Below are 11,558 nucleotides of genomic sequence, written 5' to 3'. Positions count from 1 at the left end.
TAGCATGCAGGCTTACTATGAGCTTCAGAGAAATGGGAAGATCTTAGTATTAAAACTTCAAATTATACTTAAACTGGTATTGAGCAGTGATTTTTTTTTTTATGGATGTGTGGGGAGGGAAGTGGGCTGTAGATCCATCACTATTTCATGGGTTATTCTTCTCAAGACTTGTGTAGTACATGTGTATCTAATCTCAAAGCACTGCCCCTGCTGAGCATTGCCTTGCTCAGCAAGGCAAACAAGCAATAGTGTTTTACTTAATGAGCATAGCTGGAATAATACCTGGGCCTGGGGTTAAAGTACTTAAGGCTTTCAAGTACAGTATAATAGAAGTTCAAGCTAATGCTGACTTGGAGTTCCTTTCTGTTGCTTGTTTATCAGTAACAAAGATTAGTTTCCGGTTTAGCAATGCTTAACTGCAGTTGATGTACTAAAGGTTGAATCCGTTTGCAACAGTCAAGGCAAGAGTATGTCTATATTATTTTAAATAGAACTCAGCCTATTACACTTCAGATTTTTGTGTCAATTGATCTCTGAGGCTCAGCTTGTGTTGTTCTGCCTCCTTAATTATGTATTTCTGCTTCTTCTGTGGAGTTATACTAGTTGACAGTACTCTTGTGATCATTCACTGTTGCTATGAGAACTTCAGCTCCAGTCCTGATGTTCCATAATTGAATCTAAAGCTGCAGGTGGCAAGGTGGAAAGATTGTTCTTAATCACTTTGCAGTATTCCCCTTGCCCAGTGCTATTAGTGCAGGAGACAAGAGGAAAAAATAGTTACATATATTTTAAATTCCTGTTATTTGTGAAGTTCCTGGGTCAGTTGCCTAAATGTAATGCATGAAGAGCTTGGTTTTGACAATCCTTTATTGATGGAAAAGGGTTAGGGTCAATCCTTTATGTAGAAATCTGGCCTTTGAGGTCTCTCAACTGCTCCAAAGAACCTTTTTCTCCCTTCAGAGGGGAGAAAGCACCACCCACCTTTTGTTTAAAGTAAAACCTGGGCCTGTGTTGGCAAGTTGTGCTGGTGGACAAGGGGCTCTGGCAACTTACTCGGGCAACGATGGAGCTGTGCTGTGATCAGAGGTTTGCTGGGGCTATATTCGTGCTTTGGATATAAAACCACTTCCTGGCCTCTACTGCAGCTACGCGGGCTGGCCCAGGGGCCGCCGAACCCACACCCTACAGCTCTGCCTGCGGCCCTGGGCCGGGCCGGGAGGTGAGGCACCAGGGCTGAGCTTGCCCAGCCCGCAGATCGGGCCCTCCTCACGCCCCGCCCTCTCCTGGCACCGCCGCAAACCCCGCGCTGAGGGACGGAAATTTCCACCGCCGAGCGCGGCGACGGCCCGGACGCGCTGCGAGCTGGGGCCGTGCATCCGGCCCGGCCTGCTCGGGAAGCCCTTGCGCGGGGCTGCTCCGAGCGACTCTGGGCCCGTTGGGCTCTCCGGACAATGTAACGTGTTCTCGTAACGGGGAAGCGCCGGGCTCTTCCCACCGCCTCGCCCCGGGAGGGGAAGGCCGGGCGCTGCCTCCTGACGCGCCGAGCCGCGGGCAGGCCGTGCCCGGGCCGAGGGGCGCGAAGCGCGAGGCGGCGGGAATGCTGGAGTTCACGGTCAGGCCGCGCGCGGAGTGACAGCGCGCATGCGCAGCCAGCGTGGCCCTGCGCGCTCCTGACAGTCCGTGCGCCAGCCCCGCTTCCTGTGAGCTTGGGGCGTGGCGCATGCGCATTCCTGCCTCCCCCCCATGAGGGAGGTGAGGGGCCGGGAAGATGGCGTTGGGCTGCCGCCAAGGCGGCCGCTGGTGCCGCCGCACTCCCCTGAGGCGGTCCGTGCTGAGGGGGCGGCTGTCCGCCGCGGAGGGGGCGGAGGCTGGGTCCTCGGCGCGGCCCTACGCGGCGGCGGCGGCGGGCGGTGGCGATGAGGCGGCGAGCGGGGAGGAGCTGCTCCAGGTGTGCTGGCGGCGGCACTTTCTGCGGGGCGGCGCGGAGCCGCGTCCGGAGCTGCCCTGGCGCGCTTACCTCAGTGGCTGCCACCCGGGCTTCGGGCCGCTGGGCGTGGCGCTGCGGGGAAACCTGGCGGCACAGTGGTGGGACTCGGTGCTGGCTTTCCGGGAGCAGGTGTTCGCAGTGGATGCCCCGCTTCACGGCCCGCCCGCCGCCGCCGCTCCCCCGGCTGGCCCGGGCCTCCGACTGCTGCACTTAGAGACGCTGCGCGAAGCTCTCCAGAGCAGGGGCTGTAGCCAGGAGCCAGGCAGTCCGTCCCTGGAAGAAGTGCTAGGGACCGCGGGCACGCTCCGAGAGAGCCTGCTTCCCGGTAGGTCCCAGTCCGCCACCGCCGGGATGAGGCGGGTGCCGGGGCAGCCCGATCGCGTTTGATTTTCTAGGACCGAGGCAGCTGCGTTTAAGGGGCTTTTCCAGTTGTCTGAGTGCACTGGGAAGGTGTCATCAGCGTGCTGTGAGTGTGTCCTGTTCAGGGACCCGAGCAGCACAAACGCTGGAGTGTGTGTACATCGGGTGCTGCCCCGTGTAACGGGAGGAGCACGTTAGAGTCGCGGTTGTCAGAGTAGCTGGAGGAGTCGCACTACAGGCTGCTGAGCTCTTCTTTGCAGAGCATTAGTGCTTGTGAGACTGCACGTATGAACAGCATGTGTGTGATAGGTGCTACATACAGTTCAGTAGAATTAAAAGCTTGGGGTTTGTCCCCCCCATGGCTGCTAAAATGGCAGTTTGGCTTTGACAGGTGCTTTGGCGCAGTATGTTGGCTGCTTAGAACTGGTGAACAGAAGACTGCCCTGTGGCCTGGCTCAGGTCGGAGTGTGCTTTCACTCTGTTCCAGGAAAAGAACAGCACAGCAAAAACCTGCAAAGGTAGACTGATGGGTAAATTAATCCCTTCTCATGCCTACACCAACTGTTTGCACTTGTTTCACTTTTTGGATTATTTTTGAATGGTCTCTTGCTTTTTCCCTGTTATTTTTGAAGGAGTTAACTTGCTGACCTTGCTATTGTTTAAAGAATAGGCGAAAGGACCACATCTTTGCTTGCATGGTTTAGCTCTCCCAGAACTGCAGGACAGTGGCTCGATTACTGGTTACGCCAGAGACTCCAATGGTGGAGAAAGGTAAAGCAGCATTCTCAAGGGAGACTGTGTTCTGCTCCTTTGTATCTCAAAGAGAAGGGGATCAGGCACCCTGACTGGTGTTGTGTGGCTTGCCTGATCTTGTCACAGATGTTATGTATTTCGTGTGAGAAACAAAAAAAGCTCTTAAAATTTGTGACAAGTTTGTAAGGAGTTTACAACATGACTTTGCAGGGAAGTGTTTTGTGTTTGTAGTTGATTTGAGATCAAAATACTGTAAAACAATAAAGGGGTTTGAGCTGTAATTTGTGAAGATACCTTGCTGAAAGCCATAGACTTTTTTGTAGTTGATTCAGTATGCACAGTAGTGATCACCTTTTATATCTTTAATTTTCAGTTTGCAGTAGGCCCATCTAACTTCAGCAGCACTGATTTTAAGGATGAAGAAGGAAGAAGAGGGTTTAATTTACATTACAGCTTTCCCTGGGGGACAGAAACAATAGAAACACTGAAGAATCTTGGTGATACTGAACTGGTACAGATGTATCCAGGGGATAGTTCAAAACTACTTGTAAGCTTTACTCATTAAAAACCTTTTCTGATAAAGATGATAATGTGTGAGAGAAATGGTTTCTTAGTACGTGACTATCTTTTGTAAAAGCAGTGCAGTTGATACTCTCCAATCAGACCTTAGTTTTCAAAAGCACATTAAACAGCATTTTGGCACTTTTTGTGAGGAGTTAATTTGTTGAAATTAGAACTGAGCTACGCTGACATGATGGCTGTTGTCAGTTGCACTGGCCTTTACTGGTGTCTGAGTAATGTCAAGGCAAACTCAGTCTGTGCTTTGCATTGGGAAGTTGGCATCAAAAAGAATCCACCACTGTGTTTTCTTTCTGTAGTTTGTTGCATTCCATATCTACAGAAGTACACGTGGATTAATAGATTCTGAACACTCAAATGGCTTTATAGAAGTTGCCACACTCAAGGGGGAATGGACCAGAGGGAAACCTTTCCAAAGAACATAATGGAGAGGGACAAGCTTCCTGGCCAACAGCAATGTTTGGAAAGTCAGGCTGAACAGATGGAATGAGAGTAACTTGCTGTTTCATCAGTAAACTGCAGCCTTCTCCTCCTTGTGACAGTTCTGCAAACCCCCAAAGTAAAACACAGAGTTTCAAGTGTATTTACCATAAATTTACATCTATGATTGGAGAGGCAGGACAGGAAAATATTCCCATCCTCCTCTGGTCTTCTCTCCCCAGTGTCACAGTCTTCATCTGGTTACTGTTAACACTTTTAAGGCTGCTGGTAACTTTTAAAAATATATATGTGACAATGTTTTATATGTAATAAATGTGCTTGAGCTCAGTGCCTCATTATACATTGAAAAGCCCTTTGAGACTGTATTTGAAGTATCCCTTTGTGGTTTGTTTTTTCTCTCTCCAGGGCCGAGATGGAAGGAAGAATGTTATTCCTCACGTTCTGTCTGTGAGTGGAAATCTGGACCGAGGAGCATTGGCTTATCTCTTTGATTCTCTACAGCTAGCTGAGAACCCATTAACAAAAAAGAGGAATTCCCAGAGGAAGGTAACTGTCTGTAGGAAGTGTAAGGAAGAACAGATAGGGAAGGCAGGGGCAGGTCTAAGTACAAAACATTGGGCAATGTGGTAAATTCAAGCATGGAAACATCTCCCTTCCCAGCATTTCCACCCCTCTGTTTTGTCTCCAGCAGGTGCAGACAAAATTCAGTAACAGCTGGGCTGTCTGATGGCTCCAGTTCATTAAAGATGATGGAGCTCTGCTGACAAAACTTCATCTCTTTTCTGGGGCTCGGCCAGAATGGAATAATTTCTGCCACGCTAACCAAGCTGTGTGCTAGTTAAATAAAGTTAAAAAATTCAGGATTTTGTGCTATGAGAAAACTTTAGCATGTTTAGAACCTTCATTTCAGTGAAAAAAAGTTTCCTGATAAAAATTCATGCTAAATACACCTAGTAATCTTCTGCTTTTTGTAAAATTATTAGGTACTTAAGCTTCATCCTTGTTTAGCACCTCTGAAAGTGGCCTTGGATGTAGGAAAAGGTCCAGCAGCAGAGCTGAGGCAGGTATGTCATAAGGAATATTTTAACTTTGGACGTTGATTCTCGATGTAACTTTCTGTTACAATTCAGGGTTGGGGAAAACCTCACTGCTCCTTTGATTCTGGGAGATTGGTGTTTAGGCAGACTTTACAGTGCTTCCACTCTGCAGCTTCTGAGCCAGAGCCAAAGGAGTACACTGCAGCAGGGGCTATAGATGCCTTCGCTGCCATTAGAAGAGAGTTTGTATTTGTTCCCTGCAAAATTAAGGAAAAGAAACAAAATAATCCCTCTCAACTTGTTTTTGCAAATTATCTTGAAGCACAGGTTGCATCTTCAGAAGGGTATTTTAGAATTTTTTGAGTCAGTCATTAAGCCAGTCCCCTCTGAAGGGGGGAAACTTGCACTGGAATGTTTTAAAATTGAAATAGAGATTTAATTGCCAAGCTGGTTTCTACTTTGAGACTCTTTCAGCCAGAATATTAACACCACCTAATAGCACATACTAGAGTTTTAATGGTTTCTTTGAATAGGATTTCCGACCCTCCCAAAGTCTGTGTTTTAACTTTTGTTTTTAAATACATACAGGTTTGTCAAGGATTGTTCAATGAGCTGACAGAAAACAGAATTTCTGTATGGCCGGGTTACCTTGAAACGCTGCAGGTATCTCTGGAACAGCTGTACACAAAGTAAGGAGAAACAGGCTTTTGTAAATTAAACTGTGAAGGTGAAAGGTGACTTTCTGTGGACTAGTGAAAATATGCCTGCTTTCAGTAAGGAGTTATCGAGTTCAGTAACCACATGACTGAAGGCATGTATCCTGAACTTGGATTCAATTCATTTATTACAAAGAGTGATGTCAGATAATTTTTAAAATTAAGTAACTGAAGTATAAGCCTGCCACACTTCAGTTTTGTTTCTCTGACACTGTGAAATGCCTTTTAGAGGCTTACCTATTGAAAATAAACTTCTTAAAGACATTGCTGGCAGAGCTGTTTCCCACCCTCACCCTCCAGTTCTGCAACTGATTCTGTGTTTCATTCTTAAATACTATTGCAAATAGCACAGTGTCTAGTCTTGAACTTAAAAAGTTTTTTAAGTCTAGAATGATTGCCATGAGCATATATGATGTAATTTGTTCTGAAAATTAAAGCTGCTATTCCAGTTGAGGGCTTCATATGATTTCTTTTTCAGGAGTGATTTTTGAGCATATTGCTGCTCATGTCAATAGACCTTGAGCATACTGATGAGTATTTTTTCCAGAGAGAAAATAAATATGGCTATTTGTAAGTCTGGCTGTTAAATACTAGGAAAAATAGATATATTCTGCTTCTACAAGAATACTCTTGTAATAGGTCACTAAATAACATTCTTTTTATGTACTAAAGTAACTAAATAAGAAATGTCATTAGGAAAGCAAGGAATGGTAACAAGAAAACTGGTGTCTTCATACTGGATTTAGTACAGTATAGCAAAAATAAATATTTACAGCTTGTGGTCATCTGTACATCTGAACTTTGCATACAGCAAAAGCAGTAACAACTGTGCTCTTCTCTTTGCAGGTATGATGAGATGAGTATTCTCTTCACAGTCTTGATAACTGATGCCACTCTAGAAAATGGAGTGGTCCAGATGAGGAGCAGAGACACCACCATGAAGGAAATGATACACATTTCTAGGCTGAAGGACTTTTTAACTAAGTATGTATCATCAGCTAAAAATGTGTAAACTTAAATTTGTAGAATAAAAGACATTTATTTCTTAAACACCTGTGCCTGGACTGGCTTTTACGGTGTCACGAACTCAGTGATTTCGCAGCCTGTCACGCTGCTAAAACCTGGAGGTGCATCTTTTTTCTGTCAAATCTAGACCACGTAGATCTTCCAGGTTACCTTGAGAAGAGGGAAGAAATGGACTTGTCCCTCGTTGGCAGGGCTAGCTGTATTTTCTTTCATGTCTTCAGTTTTACTATCTTACTGAAAATAATCCGTTCTAAACTAAAAATTAATCTTTCATCTGTGTATTGGTGATACAGTTAGCTGGAAATTGGTATTGTTACATGAAAAACGTAAATATTTTAATAACATCAGTATGAGTTTTTCTGCTGTCTATAGGAATGCACTTCAATCACATGGGCTCAGTTATTCAACGTTTAAGCTACTTCATCTTGCATTTGTTAAGCATCAGAAATACATTATCAAGAGTAACAGAGGAAATAAATTGTGAACCGTTTTTGACAGGCATTTTTGTGGACAAAAATGTGTACATAGGAAATGGTGGGAAAAGACTAATGTGTAATACTTATCCTGTACTGAAGTGTTGTAGTGCAAATGGGATACAAGAGTTTGCACAGACACAACACCGTGACTCTGATCCTCTGTAGATGCTTTATGCATATACAACTGGTGAAGTCACTGTATTACAGTGCTTTAAGGTGTATGCAATGGGGCCTGTGGACACTGATAGTCACTGATGCCATGAAACACAAGGACTTGCTTAAATTCTTCTATTCATGTGGTGCTTACTTAACTATAAATGGGCTATTTGTAACTGCAATACACTAAATGATGTTAGTTGCTGTACGGTGTAATTATGCTAGATACAATGCATAAGGGTTAGCATAGCAGGACTTGCTGAACTCTGAATTCTCCATAAAAATGGCTATAGAATAACATTAACCAAGCCAGAGATATCCAAGAAACAGCCTATAGCAGGATGCAGGATTTGTTTTGGTGTTAACTGTACGAAAAGTTAACTTTGGCATCCTATCACCAGCGGGAGAGCTGAAGCCGTGTTGAGCTGAGGAAGCTGCCATCCCTGCTGCAGGGTAACAGCAGGTCTGGAGGCCAAACATGGAGCCTCCAGCATGTGCAACACAGCTGGGTTTTTTTTTTTTAAACATTTGACTAAAGCCTTTTGATTATCTTATTTTTGCAAACAATCCAGTTTCTAGTTCAGAAGAACTATTAAATTCTTGTGTCTGGGCAACAGCTTTACACACTTACTCCTTTTTGTTTATTTATTATATGTATATAGTAGCAGACTAATATATTGTGTCCAGCAGGATCCTCCTGGACAGTGGTAGCATTCATTGTTTTGTTTCAGTTTTTATGGTGCTATATGGACAACAAGCTGCTGTCTGTCTAATGAAGTTGCTGTTTGGGTCTTTGTTAATTCCAATTTTCATCTCTTCTGCTTTTTTCTTCTAAGTTGCAGTTTTTAGAGATTATGAGTTGGGGATTTTGCTTGCTAGTAGAGAACAAGCTATATTGTCTGTCTACAAAATAATTAGGCCAGGCAATCAGTATCTAAACATCTCTTTCTGTGCAGACTTGGTGGTACTTACCACATCTGAGGACTTCAGAAAGGTTCTTTAAAAATATGTGATTAAGAGAATGCAAAAGAGATCTTACCTTGTACTCAATCTCTGACAAGGACCTTTGAATAGACCGTAGCACATGCCCTCTTCTCTACTAAAACCCAAAATAATATAGTTTATAATTATTTGTTTCTTTTGGTACAGATACACAACAAAAGGATATACCATCAGTAACTTGGTCACTAATAGCACCTCCTGCATAATGTCATAATGAGACTGTTGAATTTTTGGGCCATTGGATGGTGATAGGATTTTTATATGGGGGGGCGTGGGGTTTTTCCCCTCAAAGAAGTCTTAAAGTTACTTTACTTTCTCCATAGCCAGTAAGCATTTTCAGTATGTAACTCCTACTATCTAACCCCTGCCTCCCCCCAGCAAAATCCTCCAAAAGCATTTGTATGTATCAGATGTTCCAGTGTCATAGCTTGAGGTTTTCACCTTTTTCATCTTCTCTTCTAACCACAGAAACATTGACGTATTCTTCTTCTGGTTTAACAAGCTCTGGATTAAAGATGATGAATAGCAATTCATTAGGAGAGACCAATTTTTTTTAATTATTATTTTTAATCTTGAAACAAAGCATTGAGATTCCATATTGAGTATCAATCTACCGTGCTTTCTGTAACAATCCTGGGCCTTATCTAAGCTACTGCCACTGTTCTTAATTTTACTTCTGTTTGCAGTAGATTTTTGTATAGAACTTAATGAGTTAACTTCATTTAAGGAGTTGCAGTTTTGGCTGCATGGCTGGTGGGTTGTGCCAAATATGATCCTTCAAAGGCACAGTCAGTAGGAGCACTAGCTCACTGACTGAATAGTAGTAGGTGTTCCCTTCTGCTGCTTTTGCCATCCCTGAAAGAATTTGTCCATACCAGCTACAAATAGTTTTAACAGCATTCTGCAACCACACTCCCACAAGTTTCATGAGTGCCTGGGGATTAACATGAACTTACCGATCTCTGTGTATATGACGTAGTTTTCAGGTTCTTCATTCATTTTTGAAGTAAGGCCACTTGAGGACCTAGCAGACTTGAATTTTTCTGCAAATTGTAAAAGAAAAACACATACCTACACACATGTATCACTTTTTCCTAGAGGGAAACAAAAGCTCCATGGTATTTTTTTGAATACTTGGAGATCTCAGGTTATTATTGCTTAAGCAAGGGCATTTTTAATAGCATTTCCTTTCTTTACTAAGAATAATGAGGTCCAATTCCTTTCAACATTTATGTGTATTATATGCTTTGCTTCCTCCATCCCAGACCTGCCATCTACAACATAGTTGAGATGTTTTGTCTTGTCAGGGGTTTGTTAGGTTGGCTAAGCTGGTTAAGGGGAAACTTGACACCATCCTAAAATACCAAGAGCATAACTCTACTTGTAATGAGATGTTTGCACACTAAAGTGTACTGACAACATAAAAAGCACCTCTGGAAAATGAGAGACGTTCAAATAACTCACTTGCTTTATATGAAGGAATGATGAAAAATGGAATTGCCAGAGCCAATCCTATTACAAATAGTAGCAAGATGAGCCCAAGAGAAATGAGCAGGGGTTGAGAATGGCTTCTCTCTTCTGCCAAAAAGAGAAAAAAGGTATGTATGCAGTGAAATGTTTCATATTCGAAGTATTTTCTGTGAATTAACGTCAAGTCCTTGCATTTCTTTCAGCTTTTGAATTAACTCTGGTTAATAGATCTACTCAGAAGAGTCTCAGCTGCGCCGTGCCACAGCAGAAGGAAGGGAGCTGGCTAGTGCCAGGATATTTTCCTTTTCACAGGACCAGAGGGAAGAATGAAACTTCACTGTCCCCGAGATGGGCCAGGTGGCCTCTGGTAAAAGTGAATCTTTCAACAGCCATACTTAATGGTCACTTAACTTCTACTACTATCTAGACTGCATGGAGTTCTGTCTTTTTACATTAATTTTAAAAACTCAATTTTTAAAAAAACATATTTTCAGCATTACATTGCAGGAACAGAATTTCTGACTAAGAAAGTTACAGTTAATAACATTCTGAATTTTGCATGGTCCCTGTTTTATCAACAGTGGTAAACTCACAACATGCATACCTACCTGCTAATGTAAAGTTGAAACTGTTGCTGTATTTTGTATTATTGTGAAAGCTATTTTCAGCTCTGCATTTATAGGTTCCAAAGTCACTAGAGGAATTGATAAATAGAAAAATCACAGCTGCTTCTCTCTTCTGCATCTTCACTGGTGGAGAGATGTTTTGTTTTCCTTTGAAGAATATGTATGTGATAGGAAGAGAGCCTTTCTCTGAGAGACAAGACAAGGTCACTCTTTGGCCTTTCTTCACTTCAGAGATGGGTGAGCTCAGCACTGGTTTGGAAATTGGCTCTGTAAAAAGAAAACTGAGAAGACTGTATCACTGGGTACAGGATAAGCGCCAAAGCCAGACTTGCAGTTAAGCGGCAACGTTAGCAGATGAGATTAGCATCCAGGATGGAGGGCTCAGTGAGCCAGATCAGAATAGCACCGCTGGCTCCTAAGGAAATAGTAGCTGTTTGCAGTAAAGTTCAGCTCTGCAATCAAAGCAGACACACACTGCAGTCCAAAACAGTACTTGCTGCAAACAAACTCCTGACTCCGGCTGCTGCAGATACATTGCATCAGGCATAGCTATGTTCTCCTACAATAAAATGTGCTGAGAAGGTGTACAGCAAGACATACCTAGAAGGGTAAAGATGAGACTCTTGCTGTATTTTCCACCACTGGAGATGTTATTTTCAGCTTTGCATTTGTATTCACCCAGGTCACTGGCAGAGCTGATAGTCATGTTAAACAAAGCAGGGGTCAAGTCTGTCCTATTTAATGTGGATACCATCTTATTGTGTTTAAACAATGTGTATGTGACAGGTGGAGATCCACCATCTGGCTGGCAGGAGAGTGTCACGTTCTGGTTCATCACTACGTTCAAAGTCCCCTGAAGAGCTGTGAGTCTGGGATTGGATAGCATCTCTGGAAAGAAGAAACTTCTGAGTGAGTTCACTGCACATAGC

The 11,558-nt window shown here is 43.5% G+C and overlaps 2 protein-coding genes across 2 annotated transcripts; one reads left to right on the top strand and one right to left on the bottom strand.

The window, feature by feature from the left end:
* Positions 1-1,768: 1,768 nt before the first annotated feature.
* POLG2 (DNA polymerase gamma 2, accessory subunit) lies at positions 1,769-7,107 on the top strand (the record flags this gene model as incomplete). The annotated part of the gene is made up of 8 exons (XM_084273445.1): positions 1,769-2,312; positions 2,739-2,865; positions 3,013-3,118; positions 3,474-3,647; positions 4,526-4,666; positions 5,104-5,184; positions 5,746-5,846; positions 6,720-7,107. The coding sequence occupies 8 exons, from the start codon at positions 1,769-1,771 to the stop codon at positions 6,883-6,885; spliced, it is 1,440 nt and encodes a 479-aa protein (XP_084129571.1). The 3' UTR covers positions 6,886-7,107.
* A 1,847-nt stretch (positions 7,108-8,954) lies between these two features.
* MILR1 (mast cell immunoglobulin like receptor 1) lies at positions 8,955-11,515 on the bottom strand (the record flags this gene model as incomplete). Its single annotated transcript, XM_084273740.1, has 5 exons — positions 8,955-9,037; positions 9,490-9,576; positions 9,998-10,111; positions 10,612-10,896; positions 11,230-11,515. The coding sequence occupies 5 exons, from the start codon at positions 11,513-11,515 to the stop codon at positions 8,955-8,957; spliced, it is 855 nt and encodes a 284-aa protein (XP_084129866.1).
* Positions 11,516-11,558: the final 43 nt, after the last annotated feature.

Source organism: Gallinula chloropus, assembly GCF_964237585.1.
Source record: "Gallinula chloropus genome assembly, chromosome: 20".
Taxonomy (NCBI): domain Eukaryota; kingdom Metazoa; phylum Chordata; class Aves; order Gruiformes; family Rallidae; genus Gallinula; species Gallinula chloropus.
Note: the sequence above shows the minus strand (reverse complement) of the source record. Positions and strands in the feature narration are given on the sequence as shown.